This window comes from Xyrauchen texanus, chromosome 34, assembly GCF_025860055.1.
Source record: "Xyrauchen texanus isolate HMW12.3.18 chromosome 34, RBS_HiC_50CHRs, whole genome shotgun sequence".
NCBI lineage: Eukaryota > Metazoa > Chordata > Actinopteri > Cypriniformes > Catostomidae > Xyrauchen > Xyrauchen texanus.
In genome coordinates this window covers 22,394,134-22,420,659 of record NC_068309.1, presented here as the reverse complement: position 1 = coordinate 22,420,659, position 26,526 = coordinate 22,394,134, and the positions used below count along the sequence as shown (strand labels likewise).

General features: G+C 36.5%; 1 protein-coding gene across 11 annotated transcripts in view; it reads left to right on the top strand.

Annotated features, from left to right (window-relative positions):
• LOC127627418 (serine/threonine-protein kinase MARK2-like) overlaps positions 1–26,526 on the top strand; it is a 52,967-nt gene that overhangs the window by 3,079 nt on the left and 23,362 nt on the right. For 10 of the 11 annotated variants that reach the window (XM_052103762.1, XM_052103759.1, XM_052103757.1 and 7 more), the window contains exon 2: positions 26,225–26,380. In XM_052103762.1, coding sequence (XP_051959722.1) covers positions 26,225–26,380 — 156 coding nt within the window. Of the gene's footprint in view, positions 1–12,505; positions 12,795–26,224; positions 26,381–26,526 lie in introns of those variants that run through there. The other variant, XM_052103764.1, reaches the window with a different exon arrangement.

Sequence of the window (26,526 nt, the reverse complement as noted above, 5' to 3'; positions counted from 1 at the left end):
GATTTTTGTTTTGTTAAGATAGATCTTCATACACAAAGTGTGTTTTCAAGCTTTACCTACTCCGATACAGACAGGGTCTGTAAGGTCATGGATGAAAACGGCAACATTGTGTGATATTAACTGTTAAAGCTTTTTTTTTCTTTCATCTTGATTTTTAATTCTGCAGTCCTTTGGTGTGAGTCTTTGTCTTATCAGCCCTTTTTTCCATAAAAAAACAACATATTTTTCCATTTGACTTTATGTAAAAATGTCTCGAGTCCCAAGCGTAGTACCGGTCGTGTTTCAGCTGGTGTCTATTTGTGTACTGGCTGCTACCTCCCTGCTCTTGAAATAGTCATGATGTGGTAAAAAATAATGATAAATGACAAGCTGGCTAGCACACCCTCTTTATTTACCCCTCCCACTCATATATGCTAGTCTACTCCACTGTCTTCCCAGTTTCATACAGTTGCCCCTTTCACTGAGCCTCTGCTTTGTGACCTTCCAGCACATGGACCACTGATTTTGAACATGGTTGTGAGCAGTCGCTCAGCAACATTCCTACAGCCAGTATCCTCTTTCAGGTGTGTGTTGCGTCTTCAGGTGACTTTTGTAGCTTTGTCAGATTTTAGTCATTTACACAGACCTGAATGTCTGCTTTCGAGCCCCTGTAATGAAATACCCGCAATTCAATAGGATGTGTGCACCATGTGTAGTTGCTCTCAACAAATGGCACCTCCCCAATACCACTGTGACAAAGTTGTCACCCAGCCAACTTGTTTGTTTCTGTTTGTGTGTGCGTGCGCGCAAAGTCAGATGTATTTTCGAACCACATAGCTCTATTTGGAGTGAGAGAAGTAAGGCTGGGGTGAGAAGATGAGAGATTGCAGCAAGCATGTAAGTTTTTACATATTGATAGGTTTATATACAGATATAGGTAGGTAGATATTTTTTTATATAAATGGATAGTTAGATGAATATAGAGTGAGACTGATGGATTTAAATGGATACAAGACATTTATTTATAATATTATATGCCGTTGTTTTCTCTATATGTATATAGAAAAGTACTTTATGTAGAGTGTTATGTGCAGTTGTTTAATCTATACTGTGTGTGTGTGTGTGTGTGTGTATATATATATATATGCGTGCACCATAAATAGTTTTCATTTATCAATTAACATCATTAAAATTCCAGCTAAAGCTAAATCAATATATGGTGTGGCCACCTTTGCCTTCAAAACAGCACCAATTTTCCTAGGTACCACCTGGACACAGTTTTTCTTGGTTGTTGGCAGATAGGATGTTTCAAGCTTCTTGGAGAATTCACCACAGTTCTTCTATCTATTTAGGCTGTCTCAATTGCTTCTGTCCATTTGGGGCACTTTGGGGGCCATGACATCTCAGATCACCCTATTCTTCTATTCTAATTTATTTTATTTGCAAAAGTAATATTTGGGAGTCTAAAATACCAAACTACGTCCTATTGACACTCTAAAGCTAAATATATAAATAACATCTTAAGACAAATGTTTTTGTGAAACCTCTTAAGTGCTTAACGCTTTTGCACAGTACTGTATGTATGTGTGTATGCAATATCTCACAAGCAAGAGTGCGATATGGCCCTACATCAGCACTGGTGTGCGGCCTCGTGCTGTAGGTAATTACTGCAGTGCTGATGTAGGGCCATATAGCACGATTGCGAGTGTGAAATTGCTTATACACACACACACACACACACACACACATATATCTGATGCCTGTGCAAAAGCGTTAGGCACTTAAGATGTTTCACAAAAAAAAACATCTCAATTTTCTTTATGGAAAACAAGACAAAAACACTTGATGACTATATATTTTTTTTGCAGTGAATTTCTTTGAATTAAACTTAATAAAATGTATTTTCCCCCTTTAATTCAGTGAATGCCATTTTAGAGTTTTTTTTAAAAGATGCTTATGTCCTCTTTATTTTTAGTAAGCGCATTTACTAATGCAACCTCTTAAGTCTAGGCACAAGCTGAATAGTCGTTTAAGAGCTAATGAGTAATCATTGCAATAATTGCTGAATAATCGTTAGATTAATTGATTATCAAAATAATCGTTAGTTGCAGCCCTAATATATATATATAATATATGCACCGATCCGATACTGACGTTTTTATATGAAATGGGTACGACAAGTCCGAATCCGATACTGTGCGGTAATTTTCGTTACTGTTAAGCTCCAGAAATGCCATAAAGAACCATTATAACACAAAGTAGTTCATATGACACTGACTGTATTTTATCGAAAGCCACTTGTAGATGTGCGATAGCTCTGTGAATCACAAAAGGCTGTGTTTTATAAGTAAATATATAAAATGCACGTGCAGCTCCAGCGCGTTATTGAACACGCACGTGCACCTATTTTTAGCCTTCACTTGGTGTGCAATATTTGAACGCTACTCGCGAACAACATCTCAGATGTAGATCCTCAATAGTTTAGTTCACTTATTATATGCATTTAGAATGGCACAGGAGTGCATTTTTACCAGAATTTGAATAAGAAGCTAATTAAACTACTGTGAACTTGCTTACAAAAAGACACATACAGGACTTCCCGGAGAGTTCAGAATGTCAGAATGGAAAAGTGTGATGGTTTAAATGTTAGTTGTCATGAAAGCAGAGATATGAAATCAGTAGCTGTGTTTATTGAAAGGATGACTGAAACAGTGATGTAAACAATGCAAGAAAATCCAGTTGAGTGGCAAACAGCAGGTGAGTAATATCCAGAGAAGGTATAAACATGATGAATGGATAACTCACAACAGAGATATATATATATATATACCTACCTACCTCTCTGTTGTGAGTTATCCATTCATCATGTTTATACCTTCTCTGGATATTACTCACCTGCTGTTTATAAATTATATAGTAATATATATATATATATATATATATATACATATATATATACATTATATAGTTATATATATATACATTATATAGTTATATATATATACATTATATAGTTATATATATATACATTATATAGTTATATATATATATACATTATATAGTTATATATATATATACATTATATAGTTATATATATATACATTATATAGTAATATATCTCATGGGCTAAGGACCGTCCTTAGCCCATGAGATATATTACTATGTAATTTATTATTATCATAATTTGTTTACAAATGATATTTAAATTTAATGGTTTCTATTAAATTTCCATTCTATTTTTGTTATTCCAAAAATAACAGTGTGAATGAAAAGTGAGCTGATATCATTCAACTAAACTGAACACTAAAAGAGATCTGAATCCTTTAAAGTCCAGATACAAATTGAGAGGGGGAAAAAATGTAGTCTTTTCTACTGTTGACTTATTCTGGAATTACTGTTAATTTTGCGGCTACATTATCCAGTATACTAGTTAACAATAACATTTTTCTTAAGCTATATGTTTATTGAAATAATGAGTAGTTAGAGGTTTGCGTTTCTTTACATATTAAAGAGCACACCCAATTAGTTCCACACAATAATGTAAAGATTTTCTAAACTGATTATGCAAAAAACAACTGGAATCGGATTGGAAGAGATCCCTAATTGGTGCATCCCTAATATGTTTAATATGTATTTTCTTAATGGTTAAATAATAATAAAAAGCTGCCAACAAGAATAAAAACATTTAAACATGCATCCATTATTGTATTTTTATTTTTTTTATTTTAGCATCTTAACACTCTCCCATCTAATATGTGCAGCATTTCTAAGTGCAGACAACAGATGAACATGTGACTTATAGTTATAACTTATGCATTAGTTATGCATTGCCTGGTCAAAAAAAAAAAGTTGCCATTTGAATTTAAATAAGCAGGTACTTATGATTGTATCATTATTGCAGTGAATTATATGTTTCAGCTGGCAACAATTATTTTAAACCTATCTGATGCAGTGTGTAGCTTCTCATTTATTAAACAACCATGTCGGAAGATGTATCTCGTAGTCGTTGAAAACATGTTACTGTGTTTCAGAAGGTGCAAATTATTGGCCTCATCAAGCAAAGAAAACAACTAAGGAGATTGCTGAAATCACTGGAATTAGGTTAAGAACTGTCGAACGCATTATTGGAAGGATAGTGGTGAACCATCAGCTTCTAGGAAGAAATATGATCGGACAAAAATCTTTAATGATCATGATCAGAGATCACTAAAATGCTTGAAGTCACATTGTAAAAAATCGTAAGTAGAACACATGGCTATGTTTAATAGTGAAAGTAAGAGCATTTCCACACTCCCAATCCAACGACAACAGAACAGCGGTGTGGCCACAAGAAAGCCACTTGTTAGCGAGTCTGATAGGTAAAAAACAACTTCAGTTTTCCCTATTGCAAACCAATGGACATGTCAGGGTAAGAAGGGAAGCATTTGAAGCAATGCACCCGTCAAGCATAGTGCCCACTGTAGAAGCCTCTGGAGGTAGTGTTATGATCTGGGGTTGCTTCAATTGGTCAGGTTTAGGCTCTGTAGGGATGTTAATGATTAATCGAAAATCGATTAATTGTCGCCAAAAATGTATCAAGCGTATCGATCGTCGATTGCAGGACAAATGCATTCAGTGATCATGACAGCAGATGTTGATAAGGCTGTCTATACAGTCACCCACCGCTAGAGGCGCTTGTGCTCTGCATGTCATTATCCAGTTCACAGAAGATGATGCATTGATGCCAGGTGAAGCGGGCTTAGTGTAAACTGTTGGAGCATTTCTCTTTAAATGAACATTAATGTTTTCTGCACAAACCATGATGGTGTGTTAAAGAATAACATGACAACAAGTACTGTTTATCTCCTAGTTTCATCCCAACCTACAATTACATCAGCGATCGCCGGGAAAACACGAAGGTACATTCAGCTGACATCTCACCATCACCACAGAAGCGGTAGCCTTTGTTATGTACTGTTTATGCAGCGTATTACAATTCAAGTTCATTTCTAATAAAAAAAATATGCCTAAATGTCTGAAATATCCTCCGATCCACAACGTGAAGTTTTAATGAACTCAAATATGTATTCAAATTATATATCTTAAGTTACTACTAACATTATTTCATTAACAGTAATTAAAGGATTACCAAATTCAATCTAAACAGTCTAAATGTGTTTAAATACACTTAACTAAGCATAAAATAATCACATATCTTAAGTCTATTCATTTAAATTATATCTAAACAGTTGGCTATTTGCACATATTACTTTGAGTCCTCCATGTGCGTTTTGCGATATTAACGCTAACGATTAATTGATTGTTAATTTTCTCAACGATCGATTATGAATATGTCTGAAAATTGACATCCCTAAGGCTCAGCAGTTTTATGTGGCAATAAAATGAAATCAGCTGACTACTAGCTGAATGTGTACTGATTGACCAGGTTATCCCATCAATGGATTTTTTTCTTCCATGATGGCACAGGCATATTCCAGGAGAACAATGCCAAGATTCATTGGGCTCAATTTGTGAAAGAGTGGTTCAGAGAACCTGAGAACTCATTTTCACACATGAATTGGCCACCACAGAGTCCTGATTTTAACCCCATTGAAAGTCTTTGGGATGTGCTGGAGAAGACATTACGGAGTGTTTCAATTCTCCCGTCATCAATTCAAGATCTTGGGCAAAAATGAATGCCACTCTGGACGGAAATAAATGTTGTGATGTTGCATACGTTTTTCTAAACAATGCCACGGCTAATGTCGCTAATCAAAGCGAAAAGGTGGTCCAACGAAATAGAGTATGCAATTTTTTTTTGGCCAGTCAGTGTAAATAACATGGCATCCATTGATTATTTGACGAATATGTTACCTACAGGTGATAACTGAATATTTTAATTAGGGCTGCCCCCGACCAAAGATTTTCCTAGTCGACTAGTAGTCATTAGTTTAAGCCATTAGTTGACAAGTTGTCACACGTTTATGATATTAATTTAATTACTTATTTTTGGGGGGGCATCAGCAAATGGTCTCAGGGCTGAGAAAGAATGTCAAGTAAAATTGCTAACACTGTTCTACATTACAGATAAATACTAAACTGTAATAATGAGCCTTTTAAAATATACATTTTACAAGCGCACGCGAGCAGCAGCGACACCAGCAAAAGCGGTAATGATTCTGAATGTGTCGGAAACACCAGCTAGGAGACTGTCTGGACATTTTGTTAATTTATTGAGCGGAATGCACATTAGGGTTGTGCCGACAGACGATGATCTCGGGGATCGATGATGGTCAGAGTGATCGCCAATATCTGATGCCTTTGGCGATGTCAAGACGATAATCATCATTATTATTATCAAATTAATATTACAAATTTGCCCCATGGCACACAGACACGCGCTTGAAGAAACACTATTATTTAAGAACAGTTGACAGAAAAGCGCCTATGTGCATATGACACCCTGTTTTATATAAGCGTGCAGTCTCGTGGAACATGCGCATGTAAAAGTTTCACACTCTTTATTTCTATCTTCTGAAAAAAAATTTTCCCAAGAACATATTGTGTATTAGTGCTGTAAATGACCTCAGACATCTCAGCTCGGGAGGTGTTTTGAGTTCAGTTCACTTTATTTCCACAGAGCAGTTCATTGTGACTAAAACTCTGCACCCTATATATCTGTCATTAAAACATAAAATAATGGAAAAAACATGTTCATCTCGAATCCTGATTTTTATATCAGTGAGTATTATCATCATTATTATTTTTACATTTATAATTGCTTTTATGTCTTACTCTTTGCAAGAAAGTTTCTGCTTGATTGGACAGATACTTGCCTGATGACATGGAAAGGTGGTTACTTAATATATACACTGGCGGCCAAACGCTTGGAATAATGTACAGATTTAGCTTTTTCAGAAGGAAATTAGTACTTTAATTCACCAAAGAATACTCAGGGGTGCAGGCCTTATGGGAAGAATTGCAAAGAAAAAGCCACTTTTGAAACAGAAAAGTAAAGGTTAGAGTGGGCAAAGCAACCCAGACATTGGATAACAGATAAATGGAAAAGAGTGTTATGGTTCTTAACCCCATTGAGCATTTGTGGGATCAGCTAGACTGCAAGACAGCCACATCTATAACAAGTGCTACTGGAAGTGTGGGGTGAAATGTCACCTGAGGATCTGGACAAACTGAAAACTAGAATACCAAGGATCTGCAAAGCTGTTATTGCTGCACATGGAGGATTATTTGATAAACTCATTGTAGTTTAAAAAAATCTAATTGTAATTAATTCATTGTTATTAATGTCCTGACTGTACATTGTGATCATTTGAATGCCACTTTGGTGAATAAAAGTTAAAAAAAAATTCCATAAGAGCAAAAACTTACCTGATTCCAAAGTTTTGGCCGCCAGTGTATATATTATTATTTGATCACTTATTTTAATAGCTTTTTTGTTTAGTTTGGAGTGCAATTTCAATAAAGAAATGTATTTGTAGTTTTTCGTTTTTTAAATGTAATTTTCATTGCAAAATAACTAAAGCAATTGTATTTACAGATCCCTCAGCCAGTGTAACTGGATATAGATTTTTATATACATATATATATATATATATATATATATTAGAGCTGTCGATTTAAAAAAATTAACACATTTAATCGCATGCCCCCGGACCATAAAAAGGAAGATTCCTGAGGAATGCATGCTTGTAGTACCACCTGTTTACTCCAGAGGGCAGTAACTGAAACTTCAGCTGTATGAGCAACGCACAGTTTATACAGTGAAGAAAACGCTTCAGTAGGCAGAACAACACGTTCTTGCGTTCAAAACACATGGAGGGCAAATGCGAACTAAGGGATCTCAAGATGTTTATAGATTATTAAACTATATTTAACTTGACACAGTGACCTAAACATTTTAAGTTTATGATGCAACGAACACGAGACACTACACAAGCATGTCTGACGCAGGGTGTGGCTGGATTGAGATGGTGGAAAAATTTGAAAATTACCCTATAAATATTTAATCACAAATAAAATCAAAGAAATTTCCTTCAAACTTATTTATAAGTACTACCTCACTAATTATTTTCTTGTAGAGAGATTTAATTGTGATGTCGATATATTCTGTACATTTTGTGGTCTGCAGGTGGAAATTGTTTTTAAAATTTATTTGGGAGTTGTCCCTACTCGACTTGTTTTTGGTCTGATTTCTGCAAGATTGTTAGAGATCTTATTATTCCCAGCTTTCAACATTGTTTTGAAAATGTTTTATTCTGAAAATAAATTTATTTATAAAGCAATACCTAAGAACAATTTCCAATTTGAGTAACAAGAAAGCTGTAAAGTGTATTGAAATATGTAAACAATTTGATATTTTTATTTAAACGGTTTATTTACCTTTTTGTTGTTGTTTGTTTTAATATACCTCTTGGCTCTAGAGGTAAAAGTTTTGTAGGCATTAGTAAATAAAAATGTCTGACGCAAGTGTAATTGATGGGTCCTTAAACAAGCCCTCATAATAAATCTCCAACTGATTTACAAATTAAATTGTGAAATGGATTGCTGTGAACTGTATGCCAATGATTGACTTATGATCAATAATATGGTAGTAAACAATATATTGTATTCTAAAGCCGCTTTTTGTATTGCCTTATCATTGATTAACTCTTCTGCCAAAGAATGTGATGCATTTTAATTATCTCAATATTTTTTAAATATTTAAAGATAACTATGTATAATTATATATTGATATAAATATGCATAATCATTATATATTGAATTATTGTTATATTAGGGGCTTTCTCAGCAAATATTTATATTTGCGATTTAATCGCGATTAATTAATCGCGTGAACTTTATTTTCAGAATAAAACATTTTCAAAACAAAGTTGAAAGCTGGGAATAATATGATCTCTAACAATCTTGCAGAAATCAGACCAAAAGTCGAGTAGGGACAACTCCAAAATAAATTAAAAAATAAATTCACATATAGTGAAGGAGGGAACAAAACTAATTTATTCACACACATGATGTATTTTCCCGGACAATGAAATGCATGACCAGTAGAGAATGCACAAATGAAGTAGGTTCTTTGCCAGAAGATTTTGCCCTTCACAGCAGTTGAAAAGCCATCTTTCAAAAAGTTGAACACCACACATTTATTGCACTTAATTTTTTTCCAGTTTCATTTGAATTTGTTAAATAATTTTAAAGTTCAAAGTTTTAAATCTAGGTGTCTTGCTTTATTGTTTAGGCTTAACCCTAACCTCTGCTTACGAAAATGACCCCTAAGTACCACTTAGCGTCCAACCAGCAGTAATATTGTTGATTTGAACTTGAATAATTAATTACTGCGTGGACCAGTCGTGTAAACGATCATGTCTGTCTGTCACTGACTGCGTGACTTCACCATTTCCCGTGGAGTTTACTTTTTCTGCGACATTCTGACCAGTCAAAACTTGGTTGACCAAGACACTTCTCATTGATTAATGTTTGGTCAAATATTAAGGGGCAGCCCTAATTTGAATAATTTCCACTGCACAGTCTTTTTGCGCAGTTTACATTACAACCTTATTCAAAAATTAAACCACTGCAGCGAGCATGAAATAAAGCATTGCAGGAATGAAGGAAGCTGTAAACTGGCATCTCTCGTGCTCTCTCTTGCTTGCCTGCTTGCACTCTCTCTCCTAGCTCATCAGTTTTCCCCACGGTGGATTATGGGCAGGAGAGTGGTACATCGGCTCTACACTCGAAATCATTGCATTGTGGGTAAGGATGAGTGAACAAATGTAGGGAACGAGATTTTCACTTAGAATTCGGACCCCAATACAAAATGGCCAACACCCCAAAAAAGCACTTTATTGTGCGTAGGGGGTGATTTCGGACAGCATGTGAAGGTGAAATGCAGGCTTTTAGGTTATAGCAATGCTAATAAGTCATTTATGGAATAATATACTTGCAGCAGACCCCAAACAGTGATTTTCAGTTGGTTTGTTCGTGTTAGACATTGTCCCATTAAAAAAAAAAAGAACCCCTCTTGGATGTTTGTCAGCTTTGACATCAGTGTAATTGTTGGCTGTGACAAATTATGGAACTGATCTTGCACTCAAAGCGGCTTCTGAGTTCTCATTGAACAATCTGAGAACTCACTATAACCGGTTCCAGTGATGACGTTATGAGACGTCCAGATGAATTATTAGCCTAGTAGCAGAATGTCCTAAATTAAAGGTTGTGTTCTGTTTATGGGAAGCTGGATCATCTGGTTGGTTTTCCTACTGGTGCTAGATTTAAGAAAGTAAAGGTGCTAGGCAAAATAGATTTTTCTAAGAGACTGGTAGTGCTAGTTCACCTTTAGCTCATTAAAGCACAGTGTGTTTGTGTTCGCCCTTATTCTAAAGAATTTCCTGTAGTTCTACAGAGGGATTTGAATAGATGAGCTTATGTCCACTTTATGCTGTTTTATTTGTGATTTGAAAGAGCAGGATTAACCCTAGTAAGGCCATATCATCGGCAGAAGTAGTGGGTTTTATGGTGGATATTTACTGAATCAGTGTGCCATTGAACTTCAATGCATTGATTTATGCAGATGTTGTGAAATCATGACAGATCTCCTTGCTTTTATCCTGCCTTAACTAATCGGGGCTACTGTTTGGGGCTATCCTCCTGAAATCCAAAAAAGGAAGGGATTTCTAGAAGGAAATTTAAGGATTGTGCCCACACACATTACAGATCATTATAGATGCTATGGATGCATGTAGTAGAAAGTGAAACTGTTGCTCTGTAATCATATCAAAGACTGTAAATCTTTTAAAAAAACATCATCAGATTTACATTTGAACAATCTAATGCTTAATCGATCTCTGAAAGGATTTATAGAATTACAGAATCTTCAAGTAGCTTAGGCCTACTCGTAATAGTGAAATGAAAAATGTAGGTGGAGGGTCCTGGCAATAAACTTCTAAAAGTTTCAAATTACAGAAAAGTATGCCTTTAACACAAACATATCATGACAGCACTTTAATGCTGAGTATACAAATCACAAAAACAAATATTTAGTCTAGGGATTCACCAATACAAATATATGGACCCTTTTCACAGACCTGTTCTGACGCGTTTCCGCCTTCAACAACGTAAATGTTGCAAACTTTATATTTCCAATTTTATAAATATTTAGTGTAAATTTATAACATTGTACTTTGGAATAAGTTTTAAAAAAAGGTGTCTTGCTTTATTGTTTAGGCTTAAGCAAATGGTAAAGCAAAAATTTTAATTGCTGTGGTCCCCCATTCACCGGCATTCAAGTTAATCCAACTAAGACGACAGACGTGTTAAAAGGGTCCATTAGTTAATTAGAATAAGATTTGCCGATACTGATCTGTTTGGTGGTTCTGTTTTTGTATTCTACCTTGTTTCAAATGTGAGAAAAATAGTCAGTAATGGATTTTATTATTATTATATACTCCAAATCGCGATGTCACTACCCGATCCAGTTATCAAAACTGCTCAATTAATTGAGCAGCTTGAGTGCAGAACTGGTGCGTTTATACGTGCAACGTTCTCAAACATGCAGCACAGATAATTTTCACAATCGCCACTACCCAGATCAATTATTAGCACAACGCGTAGACCATTATAAACAACATTTGTGAGAAGCTTGGGATTTTTTTTTTACATAATTAATCGTAACAATCATGAAAGCCCTTAAACAGACAGTTAATCGTCATTATTGTGAGAGCCCCAAAACTGTCAATTAATCATCATAATCACAATTTATAGTTTCAAGGGCACACTTAACACTGATATGGCTGGGGTTGAAATTGGGTTTGACACCCTTGCTCTAAACATTCTATACAAACATTTTAAAAGAACACATGTGAAAATAATCGGGTCTTATCTGCTTAAAAGGCTACAACTTTAGGATTTGTTTATTCAAATGTTTTTATATTCTGTATATACTTTTAGCGTTGTATCATTATCTGCAGACTCAAGAGTAGAGCAGTATTGAAGTTGCCATTTGTTGCAGACATGTATAATCATCCAGCAGTAACTACCATTGTGATAATGACGTTTATTTAACAATCTGATCAAAATACCAGCCAACACCTATCTTTTGTCTGAGGTAGAGATGAGCACACTAACAATCAGCTTTTAATTATTGTATCTTTTAATGATTGTACTCTTTAATCTTCCCTTTAAAGTTTTCCTGTGATGACATCATTCTTTTAACCTTGAAAGTTTGACTAATTGTACTTGTAGATGAGTTGAAGTGGAGAAACCTTCAGAGTTGCACAGTCTGTAGTTGTTCTTTCCGCTCCCACTCTGTTCCATTGTCTTGGATCCCAGCTGTCCGGGCATGTCAGTTCTCGTTTCCAGAGAGCCTCTTGAAGGCCTCCTCTCACTCCGGCAGCCACTCCTCCTGACAAACCCAGACACGTTGCTTCCTGTATGTGTCCTGAACTTTGCAATAAACCCAAATCATTTTGGGGATTTTCTCCTCTGTCTCTCTCTCTCTCCTATATCACTGTACTTCCGGGAATTTGCTCAACTTCCTGTTGTGCAGCAGGCTTTGAGGAAGCTGCTTTTCTCAGCTTGAACCCCTGGAGAGATCTGCATGTGGGTCTTATTTTTAGGCCAATACCTCCTGGCCTCTGAAATCCTCCTCGGGGTTATTCATCGTCGGCTATCAACACCGTGCTTTGACTTTGAAACCAGCATGGAATATCTGTCTTCACCTTCGTCATGAGCCTTTGACTGGATTAAACTCCTCACAGTGGAAAAAGGAGTCATTATTCTAATCAACCACATTTTGCAGTTGTTATGCTTCTCAAAATAAGGCAGGTCTCCCTCTGTTTTTATCTGTTAAGTCTAATCTTTTCTCTGTTAGGAGTTAATTATGCAAGATTTTTTTCTCCCTTGCTTTATATGTGTTCAAGGTCATCTCTGAGGTGTGACTGATATTGATGCTTAGTTTTAGTGTCATCACGTATCAGGTTTTTCAGTGGGGTTTGTAAGGGAAGGGGTAACCTGGTCAGTTACCATATATGTAAAGGTAATGACAGGACTTTTTATTTTTTTTACTTGTGATTCCAAATGATAATTTAACAAAGAGGTCTTTCAAATCTTGGACCATTTAAAGGTCTGAATCCCCCAGTCAAAAGGGGCCAAATAAAGTCCCAGTCTGCAGATATAGTGGGACTTCAACTGTGTGATGGATCCTTCTCTGGATAGATCCCCATCATGTAAAGGCTTAAATATACTATACATAAGAAATCGAAGAACAAACTGGTGACGTCATTTAGAACTAAATCTGTCCAAAAAGACGGTTTTTGCATTAATTTCGGTGGTTCAGCTCATTCTGTTTGTTCAGTCAGTCAAAATCAGTCAACGAGAACACACCAATGAGTAGAGTTATCAGGAAGGTGGTGCAAATTTACTTACATCTGTATGATTGTTCACGTGGAGAAATTTTCCAAGACCATGTCATGTGAGTTTTGTTTTGTTTAATTTGTGTACAAAAGAAATAAAATCTACTCAAATACTCAAGTGCCCATTCAATAATGTGCCATCTGCAGTGAAAGCCATTTACACATCTGCCCAAAGTAAGCCTACCATCATTCTTTTGACTTTATTCTGCACAATAACTCTTTTATACACTGTCCTTTAGTGGTGCACCGATCAGAAAAATTGAGGCTGATACCGATATTATTATTATTATTATTATTATTATTTTGTATTTTTATTATTATTTTTTTTTTAACACTAAGCTCGGCCAAGACAGATTTTTTTTGGTGACTGACTCTTCAAAGTGTCCTTTGCCACACTTTTACAAGTTATATTGTGCAGTTTATTTATGCCCACTCACAAAAGTTACATGTGTTAACATTATTTAACAACATTTCTGTAGTTAACATGAACTAATGAACTTAATGTTAATTACAACATATACATTTTTAAAATCAAAAATGTTATTAGTTAACATTAATGCACTATGAACTAACAATGAACGATTGTAATTTTAATAACTATTACAATTGATAAAGGCTGTAAAAATATATTAATTGTTTGTTCATGATACCTAATGCATTAACTAATGTTGAATAAATGAAACCCTTTTTATTGTGTTACCAAAATTACATTAAAATTACATTAATTGTGAATTGCTAACATTTATTTGTTTTGAAACATTTATGAATAGTTCTGTTGTAAAAAGTCATTGTGATAGCTTGTAAGTGGTAAAAACCATGAGAGCATCACATAAATCAGAAAATATGAAACGTATATAAATTACAAGCTAAAACTGCTCCAGTGAGAAATCATTAATATATATGATTTGATTACTGTCTTTGGCATTTTGCTACAACAAAAGTCACTAATTATTAAGCAAATGTGTGAAGACCCGGTGCCGTTATGGTTAAAATGTCATTTCTGTGATTAGTGGTAATGTGACCAACATTAATCTTGTTTAAATTGGGATCCTCATAGAATAGCACTGAGATGAGTGATCAATGAGATACTAAGAGCACCTGGAGAGTAGTGCCCGACTGATATATTGGTGTATGTATAATATATGCCAACCGATATATCAGTATCGGTGTATGTTTACCGAAATCCGCAGATATGAAAACTTTTTTCTCATAACATATAATGCAGAAAACAATGCTTTAGAATTGGTGTCATAACGTAGTTTGTCCAGCAGAACGCACTCAATTTACAGAACTGACTCTGGGTGGCTCTGCAGACAGGGCGTAGTTAAGCGGTGTCTTCTTGGTAAGATACTAGTTCATGAAATACATACTGGAAAGTTAATAAACAATGACCCCATAATTTTCCAACATTAACCCTGTCCCTTACAACCATGTCACTCATGTTTATCACATCTGTTTGCTGTTGGCCAGCTATAGTTTTTCAGGGCAGTCAGTAATGTAGCAGATTAAAAGGTAAGAATCATAGCATCTTTTGCAGCTCGGCAGACAATGGTGCGGTCATGTATTGTGTCTGTCGAGTGTTGATTTCATGCTATGTTGTTACCTAGTTGGTGAGACGCAATACTGGAAAGTAAATAAAGTCCATCTTTTACTCTCCGAGATAGAGCCTATAGCTAACTTGCTAACCACGTAGCTACTTTCATTGCTTGTAAGTTGAGTGGAAGCCAATGTGTAAACGTGTATTCACCCCACTGTTCTGTTCAGGATTTGCAGTTTGGTATCCTGTCAACCGAACAATTCCGTTCGTTGCGTTTATAAAATGTAATATTTAAAAGTCTAGTTTTCCACCGTTGAAAGTTTCCCCTGAACTTGTTTAGCAGAATACGGTGTAACACTGCTGCCACTGTTTTCTCGGCTGGTGTAAATGCTTCTTGTTTTACAATCTGCCCCTTATTGACTGGCAGTATTACAATAGTCAGCATTTGACTGATACTAAACATACAGTATTGATGTTTATTTAGCTATTTATTGTATTTTTATTTCTTTTCTCAGTTATTTTCTAGAATTGTTGACAATGGACAATTATTATAGTCCAATATTCTTTGATATAACCATTTGAGAAAGCAGCCTTCTGAGTACCTTTGTATATTCATATTCATATCAGTGCACAATCCACATAGAAAAGGTCTATTTTCATTCCAGCTCAAAAACGAACTATCGGCCACCATATCGTAATCGATTAATTAATTTTCCCTCTCTAAAATCGGTATATATATCGGTCTCAAAAATCCCATATCAGTCGGGCTCTACTGGAGAGTGTGCATGTTTGATTGACACCGAGTAAGCATATTGAAGGGAGTTAAGCTGAAAGTGCTCAAACAGTCTATCACTCTACAGAAAGTCTGATTATCACAACTCAAGTTACATCACGTATACTAAGATTTGTATGTTTAATTTGTTTTTATACCCGTTTGCAGTCTCTTAATCATCTCCTGGTCACAGTGCAGCAAGTCAGATTTACTACCGTAATGTCTCTAAAAATGGGCAACTTAATATTCATACACGTGTAATTCTTATATATCTTTTTTTAAAACAAACCTGCATATTCAACTGAAATAGAATGTCTCAAAGTTGAAATTCGTGAATACTTAGAATTGCCAACAATTCACCCTCCAGAGGCCACACTGTCTTTATTCAAGGACTGAGAATGTGCTCATTCATTAGAGTAGCAGTGTATGTTTGATTCCCTGCATGCTGCAATAAAGATCAGCCCTGATTCTAGGCAAGATCGTCCGATCGCAGACTTAAGATGGTGTTGATCGATCGGCATACATACATGATCTTTGCAGCAGTATTTGTGTCATCATAAATTACAATAACAGAGTGTAATCTGCGCATAGCGGTTAATATAGCGTTTAATAGACTTTTTTTTTTTATGTATATGTGTGTATACATGCATGCATGCATACATACAGTGGATATAAAAAGTCTACACACCCCTCTTAAAATGTTCTAGTGATGTAAAAGAATGAGACAAAGATAAATCATGTCAGAACTTTTTCCACATTCCAAATCCACAATGTGACCTATAACGTGAACAATTCAATTAAAAAACAAAAAAAAAACACAATAACCTGGTTGCATAAGTGTGCACACCCTTAAACTAATACTTTGTTGAAGCACCTTTTGATTTTATTACAGCACTGTCTTTTTGGGTAGGAGTCTATTAGCATGGCACATCTTGACGTGGCAATATTTGCCCACTCTTCTTTGCAAAAGCGCTCCAAATCTGTCAGATTGCGAGGACATCTCCTGTGCACAGCCCTCTTCAGATCACCCCACAAATTGTTCAATTGGATTCAGGTCTGGGCTCTGGCTGGGCCATTCCATAATGTTAATCATCTTCTGGTGAAGCCATGCTTTTGTGGATTTGGATGTGTGCTTTGGGTTGTTGTCGTGCTGAAGGGTGAAATTCCTCTTCATCTTTCTAACAGACGCCTGAAGGTTTTGTGCCAAAATTGCCTGGTATTTGGAACTGTACATAATTCCCTCCACCCTGACTAAGGCCCCGGTTCCAGCTGAAGAAACAGCCCCAAAGCATGATGCTGTCACCACCATGCTTCACTGTGGGTATGGTGTTCTTTGGGTGATGTGCAGGGTTGTTTTTGCGCCAGACATACCTTTTTGGAATGGCCAAAAAGTTCAACCTTGGTTTCATCAGACCATAACACATTTTCCCACATGCTTTTGGGAGACTTGATGTTTGTTTTTTGAAAACTTCAGCCGGGCTTGGATGTTTTTCTTTGTAAGAAAAGGCTTCCGTCTTGCCACCCCACCCCACCCCATAGCCCATTCATGTAGATTGTTGTCACACGTTCAAAGCCACAGATTTCATTGCAAAATTGAGCAATAAGCCTGACTATACTGTTTTAAATGTAGTAAATCACTTAATGTTACCCTTTTGTTTTGGTTTTTAACTGTTGTATAAAATCAGTGTCACATTTGAAATCGTGTGGATAGTCGGGAAACATTGCGTCAACATTAAAAACACCGCTGGGATATCAGCCTGCATTTTGTTCGCACAAACAGCGCAAGCGGCTCGTGACAGAACACAGGCCGACTGAATGACACTTCAATTTAAGTTGACAATCTCAAATGAAGATTGCTGAACTCCAGCTCGTCTGTTTTCAGATCATCCGCGCTTCTTGCGTTAGAAAGCGCGCGAGCATGATTGCCAGATACTATTGAAAAGACCGGGTAGAAAACATGTTCTTTTAACAGAAAAGCTCTGATTTGGGGTTTAAATTATTGAATTCTGGCATTAAACTGAAACGTTCCCACTTCAGACGACAAACTACGCTTGGCTACTATCTTGTTCTGCAATTCACTTGCCTAGTAACCATAGTAACGGTGCGCATGCTTTCGCGCTTTCTGCTATGACGTGGAGTGCGGGATGCACTCAACGTTGCATGAATTTTTAATTAGCCTGCATTAGTAACAGTTAATTTTGTTATGGTATGAACTTAATTCTAGTAAAGGCAAAAAATATATAATACCCTTGTAACGAAATCCAAGACTTTGTATACCAAATCCAAAGCTTTTAAGGCCTTAATTTGAGATTATTTTTCAATGCTTTTAAGATCCTGCGGGTACCCTGGTTAATGTGTCTTGTCCCCTCACAATGACAGTAAATTAATTATTAGGCTACATTACATCAGTCACGTCACATAGTGGTCTATTTTCAGTTAAAAATGGCGAAAATAGACAAAAGTTTATTAATTTGCCTGATTATTTTTGTGATTCGTTTAACATTTATGACCTAAAAAAACTGTTAAATAGCAAATGTTTAGTTTAGCAACTTACATCTTATCTCGCACTTGACCGACCGTAAACTGAAGCGCGTCGATTCGCTCCTTTACTGTCGAGTCGCTCTGCTAAAATTCGCGCTGTGAACATAAAGCCTGCCTACTTTGATTTGATTGGTCATCTCAAATATTCTGACATTGACGAGCAGTGACAGACCAATGAGGCTCAGATGAACACACACACACACACACACGCTCGGTGCCGCTGCGGAAGAACACGCTGATAACAAGACTGAAGCGAACACGAAGGCTTATCACATATTTAAAGATGGAAAGGGAGAAAACAGGACACAGTAACACGGCGAATATCGCTCATATATTTTTTTGACGACGTAGTTAAGGCGGCAGGCGTGTGTTGCTTAGGCGGCCGCCTTAGTTTCAAAGTGCTGCGGGAAACCCTGCAGAAGTATATTGAGGCCTTAACTCGAGAATTATTTAATGCACACCTTAATAACTCTAATTTAGTGGCCGATAGAGATTCATATTTTCATTTGACACATGGGGGTAAAACACCTATTCACCCACTGTCTCTCAGGCTGTGACACGTTAAAACGTATCTTGCGGCCAGTGCTGCTGTGTGTCCCTCTCCAAGAATTATATTGATTTGTTCTTGTTCTGTCATGGTTATAAATGTGTCTGTTGTTTGTTAATTTATCTATATAAATGTCCCTTGTAGTTAGAAATTTTGGGCAGTGAAGCAGAAAGTGCACCTCTGTCACAACCTCACCTGTCGTACATTGAGCACACACACTTTCTTCTCTGGGTAACCATGTTTTTCTGTGTCTGCCTCTCTCGATGGCGAGACTGTGCTCACTGAGCCTGTACTTGCTCAGGATCTGTCTCTGCTTTGTATCTCTGACAGTCAGGAGATACTCTTCCAATTCATACTTTGATTTTAGAGTCTGATAGAATTGTAATTTGCTTTGTGTTTTAGTTTCTTGATCACAATGTTCCAGATAGGTGATTTTGAGATAGTCTGATGGTTGTAAAGCAGTGCTGGTCTGAGGCTGGTTAGTGGTTAATGAGTCTCCGAAACAGCTGACTGAGGGGACTTTTTTCAGGGTTCAGTTCTTGGGTTTATACCACTTTATAATGTAGCGACTATGTGGGACTTTATTTTAAATGCATCCAAAAATTTAGAGATCTTTTTTGTATGTTAATAATCAATGGGAATCGTCTTAATTCTGCCCTACATGCATTATTGGGTGTTTCCCTTTGTAATTTAAAAATTAATTTGCAGAATTCTGTGTGTAGGATTTCTGTTGGATGTTTGTCCCATCTAGTGTAGTTCTGACTCTCTCACTGCCATCAATGCTCAGTCTCCCCTGAGTTCTGATTATATGCACCTGCATATCATTAGTGGCTAATCAAGGACTGTATATATATATACACCCTGTTTTCACACACACTCTTTGTCTGTTCTCATCAATAGTATCTCTGAGACTCCACACCTTTCTACCATGTCAAACATAACTTTTTCTTCAATATTGCCAGCAAATATCATAAGACTGTTGTGAGTTATCCGTTCATCATGTCAGTACCTTCTCTGTATATTACTCACCTGCTGTTTGCCACGCTACTCAACTGGATTTTCTTGCAATGTTTACGTCACTGTTTCAGTCATCTGTTCAATAAACACAGCTACTGAGTTCATATCTCTGCCTCTGTGACACCTTTAACTTTTAAACCCTCACACTTCTATTTTAACATTCGGAACTCTCCGGGAAGTCCTGTATGTGTCTTTTTGTAAGCAAGTTCACAGTAGTTTAATTAGCTGCTTATTCAAATTCTGGTAAAAAATGCACCTCCGGTGCCATTCTAAATGCATATTATAAGTGAACTGAACTATTGAGGATCTACATCTACTATCGTTCGTGAGTAGCTCTCAAATATTGCGCACCACGTGAAGGTTAAAAATAGCTGCGAGTGTGTGTAAACAGAGCAGCACCATTCAATAACGGACTGGAAATGCGCATGCATGCAAGTGGCTTTCAATAAAATGCATTAGTCATATGAACTCTTGTGTTGTAATGGTTGTTTTATGCCATTTTTGAACGAACTGAGCTTCGTTCAGTTTTGAGGATCAAAACCAACCCTCAATTAGCGTTCTTATTGGACAGGTAAGCTTATAAGAAATATAGTGCCATGATGATCGATCAGTGTAATTCTAGCTAAACTACAATAACACATGAAATGTATGCTAGTCAATGTTCAAGATAATGCAAAAAGACCCATTCATTAGTGTAACTTGGTTATACAGAAAACTCTTTTATTATAAAATGATAGCGCATCGATATATCAGAATGATAGTTGTGATAGAATCACATCATTACTGAATTGTTAACATATTTATAATGTACAGTCTATTTTATAAACCGCTACTGTCATTATCCACCAAATTTATCTAACAGCTATTGATAAAGCTGGCTAGCTATTAGTGTTGTCAAAAATATCGATATTTCAATAAATATCGATACTGAAATATCTGAACGGTACCAATACTAATTTCCCTAAGTATCGATACTAGCCGAGCTGTCACTTTCACTTCTCTCCAAAGGCGCGTTGACAAACACCACACACACTCGCACTCCTCTCATTCGCTCTGGTTAAATAGCAAAAGTGAAGTGAATGTAAAGATGGCGAGTGCATGCGGCGCTCACGACCAGTTTTGTTTGATAAAGAACACAGCAGGAGTGCTATCTGGAAATATTTTTGATATGAAGCCAGACATCCCAAGTCTCCCGGAAGTTCCGGAGTCTCCCGCGATATTGATAGCTTCTCCCTGATGCCCGCAATTTAGTTCAAATCTCCCGAATCTATAGCGCACATGCGAGACAGAACATACTGCACGCATAACATAGATAGCGCACACAACATACATAAGCGTGCACGGCAGAGAGGGAGAGAGCGAGAGACCTTATGAAAGCTAGTCAACCCCAACCCCCCTTGACGTTTAAGTATCTTTTGTTGACATTGAGATTTGATTTGACTTGGAAATACAAAAGATTGCACTTTTTATTTACTTGCACTTTATTGGTTTTTGAATGTATGGCAATCTGAGAGGCTTTTGAACAAGTGCAATACCTCAGGACATTTTGTTCATGTAAAATATACCTCATTGTCATGTTCTAGACAGTTCTACCCTCTTAATATTGTGGCAGTTTTTTTCTCTGTGGTATCGAAAATGGTATCGAATATCGATATTTTTCAAGGTATCGTATCGAAGTTAGAAATTCTAGTATCGTGACAACACTACTAGCTATAATGCCGACATGGGCTATCATAAAAATTCAGTCAATGTATTATGCAAAGAAAAGTGATTACTTCAGTCTTGCATAGTCAGACCTATATCCACACTTCTGTTTCAGCACTGGAGAGTCAAATATAATATACAGTCTCAAAGTTTGTTGCAAAACAATCATAACTTATGTTTAAATTGTTACCTCATCTGTCTGCATGTTGGTGAATCACGTTGTCTTCTGTACATTACGTCATTGTTTTTGGCCGATGCTCGCATCACTATGGAGTGTGTGCACGAGCAACATGTAGCTGGCTGCAGTTTCATTAATGGCCACAGGTGTCATTAATAACAAGGGTTTCTGAATCTTGTATACTGCACCTTTAATAGAGCATTAACCTTAACCTTATTTGTTCAGGAGAACATTACACTCGCTTTTTTGTGGGGTTTTCCACTGTGGGTAGAACCTGGTACCTGATACTTTTTTAGTACCACCTCGGTCGAGGTTCCAAGCAAGCTGAGCCGATACTAAATGTGATGTCAAAATTCTGCAGATCACTGATTGGTCAGGGAGAATAGTCACTACCAGCGTCACTGGATATCCGACACGAGACTTCAACCCACTAGTTTTAAAGTTAGTAACAGTGATAGCAGTAGCATTTGTTCACGCAACTTTCGAATTGTGAAAAAGAAATGGCTGTGCGCAACATCACGCCGTGGTCAATAAATGAGGTGCAGATGGTCCACACGTTAGCGACGAGCGAAACGTAAAAGGCTCTGAGGAAGTGTCTCAGCTGTTGGCTGCACACGGCTACCACCAGTCTCGCAATGTTTGTTGCATGCTCTCACAAATTGCGATGTCAGAGCACCCAGCCCATTAAGACATAGAGAAAGATTCAAATGAAGCTTTAATTAAAGTTAGTAATGTTGGTTTTGCGAATTGTTTTCACCAAAACTTGCTGTTAAGCAAGATGGATGAATTCATAATATTTACTCAGATTCCATTATTTTTATTATTTGTATAATTATAATTTCTGGTTTTATAGTTATTAGTGTAATTTAATAGTTGCTTAAAAATAACAATTATAATTCTTCAAATAGGGATTATAAATTCATTGATATTAGTTAAATGTGAAGGCAAGTGTTAAAATAAATGACATGTACACATAATTTTATATATATATATATATATATATATATATATATATATATATATATATATATATATATATATATATATATACACACAGTGCCTTACATAAGTGTTCAGACCCCTGACCAATTCTCTCATATTACCGAATTACAAATGGTACACCTGAAATTTCATTCTGATTCATATTTTTATTTTAGAAGGGGGGATATTTTCATGATAAATAAAAAAACTGAAATATCTTGAATAAATATTCAATCCTTACACATTAATATTTGGTTAAGCCACCTTTTGCTGCAATAACTGCTTTTAAGTGTGTTTTGCCCATCATCCTTGGCAGATTTGCTCCAGGTTGTTCAGGTTCGTTTGGCGATGCTTGTGGACTGCAATTTTCAAATAGTGCCACTAATTCTCAATAGGATTGAGATCAGGACTTTGACTGGGCCACTGTAGTATATTTATTTTTTTGTTCTTGAGCCACTCCAATGTTGCTTTGGCCTTGTACTTATTATCATTGTCATGCTGAGAGGTGAATATCCTCCCAAGCTTCAGTTTTTTTTAGTGGACTGAAGCAGGTTCTCTTGCAGTAGTTCCCTATATTTTGCTCCATCCGTTCTTCTTTCAGTTCTAACAAGATGCCTAGTCCCTGTTGATGAGAAGCATCCCCACAGCATGATACTGCCACCACCATACTTCACTGTAGGGATGGTGTGTCTTGAGGCATAGGAAGTGTTGTGTTTGCGCCACACATGGCACTTTGAGTTTTGTCCAAATAGGTCTATCTTGGTCTCATCTGACCACAAAATCTTCTCCCATATTGCAGCTGGGTCACTCGTGCTTTCTGGCAAACTCCAGACGTGCTTTCAGATGGTACTTTTTGAGTAATGGCTTCTTTCTTGCCACACTTCCATACAGGCCAGCGTTATGCAGTCCTCTTGATATGGTTGACTGGTGCACCATACTCCACTCCCAGCCACTGAACTCTGTAGCTCCTTTAAAGTGATTGTTGACCTCTCTGTGGCTTCTCTGAAAAGTTTTTTGTTAGAGTGCTGAGTTGAGGGATGGCCTTTTCTTGGCAGTGCCCGGGTGGTGTGGTGCAAGTTCCTTTTCCTGATTATTGATCCAACTGTGCTCACTGGGATATCCAAACATTTGGATATTATTTTGTACCTTTTCCCTAATCTATGCATTTTTATTACTTTATCTCTAACTTCTGTGGAATGCTCTTTGGTCTTCATTTTCCTTCAGATTCACATCATGACCAATGATCCTTCAACAATTTTTTTTTATTTATTTTTTTTATCCAGAAAATGTGATTGCAACTTTAATTATTCATTCATTGGATGCTAATCGCAAAGTAATTGTGTATAATAAAATATTATTATAGTAATTAGGGCTGTCAATTTAACTTGTTAATTCAGTGTGATACATTTTCAAAAAAATAACGCGTTTTTACGCATTTTCTACAAATGATCGCAATGCCCAGACCGTAATAAAGAAGATTCCTGAGAAATGCAAGCTTGTAGTACCACATGTTTACTCCAGAGGGCAGTAAGTGAAACTTCAGCTGTATGAGAAACACACAGTTTATGCATTGAATAAAACAACCCTTCAGATTGCAGCACAACACAAATATGAATTATGTTCTTGTTTTCAAAACACTTGGAGTGCAAATTCGAACTAAGGGATCTCCAAGATGTGTTCCAAGTATTAAACTATATTTATCTTGACACAGTGACCTAAACATTTTATGTTTATGACGCAACGCACCCGAGACGCTACACAAGCATGTCTGATGCAGCTGTTCATTGACGGGACCTTAAACAAGCCCTCATAATAAATCTCAAACTGATTGACAAATTCACTTGCAAAATGGATTGCTGTAAACTGTATGCGAATGATTGGCTTACGATCAATAATATGGTAGTAAACAATACATTGTATTCTAAAGCCACTTTTTGTATTGTCTTATTGATTAACTGTTCTGCCTCAAGAATGTAATGCCTTTTAAGTATCTGAATATTTTATTTATATATATATGTGTGTGTGTGTGTGTATTTTATATATATATATATATATAAATTTTAAATATTTAAAGATAACTGTATAATTATTTAATCAATAATTATTGTTGGGGCTTTCTCAGCAAATATTTGTATATGCGATTATTTGCAATTAATTAATCGGGACACCATGTAATTAATTTTATAAAAAATTTGAATCAATTGACAGCCCTAATAGTAATATCTATTGCTGGGAATCCATCATTTCCACCTTCACGGCTGGATAGGCGTTTTCTACAGTGGATGGAGCTTAGTATAAGTGCTATTGTTGATCTTTACATTTTTAATTTTTTTGTTTCCTCACATTTTCTGCTTTATTTTAAAGAACATTTGAAGAGTTGTAACTCATTTGTGAATGTTTTTTATTATTATTATTTTTTTCTCAGTGCATTTTTGTATTCTCTGAATTGACAGAAAATGAGACTATTGAATTGCATTGTTGCAATCCTACTTTTCCAATAAAAATCTTATTTGACAAAAGAAAGGTCAAATTTTGTCATGCAAAAGTGGTGTAATTCCATAAACGTACTGTGGTAAACCCTTTGGTTTTATGAAAAATTATGTAATTAACCATTTACCAGCATTATAAAAGGTTTTCACTCCTATTGAAAGAGACATTGTTTTAGTTTCTTGAACCGTTTCAAGTCCCTAGAATAAATAACACCTTGAGAGCTGCTATGCAAATTCATCTTTCTCCACAAGTGTGTCAGAGTTGGTAGGATATGTGTCAACTATACCACAAACTTATCGATCACTTAGAGTCTTGAAATTCTGAGTTTCTGTAGACTATTGCCATCAGTTGACTAAGGGCACCCTCAGCACACTGACATACAGATACAATCCAGACTGCAGGGACAGACCAATCACATGGACAAATGTGAATGTGGTGGCATTAATGCTGTCATTAAACTGCGATGCTCCAGACAATAGATAGCCTGTTCATGTTGATGTGCTCACCTCGTTGACTAACAGGCTGTCCTCAGACTGTGAGCTCACAGGGAAGGACAGGCAACAATCGATGCACTGTTCTTCAATCAACACAGAGAGAGCTGAATGTATCTCGGACCAGTCAAGAGAAATCCCCGTTTTCAAACACGCTTCGTTTTCTCACTGTGACCTGATCTCCATCAATTTCCTCTTTTTCTTTTTTTTTTTTTTTTCCTGCCTGCAGTGTTTCCTGTGACCAAATCTGCAGCATTACACATCTTCCCTTCCTAACCCATACATCTTTTCTCTTTTCAGATCATCTCTACTCTTTTTCACTGTCTACCTTTTTTCTACATCTGTTCATTTATTGACACACTGCATGTCTGCTTGGTGTGAGAATCAGATGGCGACAGTCCAATCATAATCACTCGTGCTCTGATAAGGATTTTATTAAAGCAGTACTCTGCAAACCTTCCATCTGTGCATTTTAGGCTCAACCTTCATAACCATTCCCATGTGAAGAATGGGGTTCTGGAAAAGTTTAGGTAAATACCTCAGCCTAAACAATATAATTTTTTTTTGCTTTCTCTTTGCAGTCTCACTCCGAGTCTAAGCCCACGGTGCGCTCTAACATGCCCCACTCCACGGCGGATGAGCAGCCACACATCGGCTGCTACAGGCTTCTGAAAACCATCGGCAAAGGCAACTTTGCCAAGGTCAAACTAGCAAAGCACATCCTCACTGGAAAAGAGGTGAGGAGTGTGTGTGTCCATCGAAGCTTTTGACAAAATTGTCAGACAATGTTATGTGACAAAAGGTAAAATGTAGGCTGCTTAAGTGGACCACGATTTTTATGATGATAGAATTGTCTGTTTTAGGGATTTAACGATTATGACAA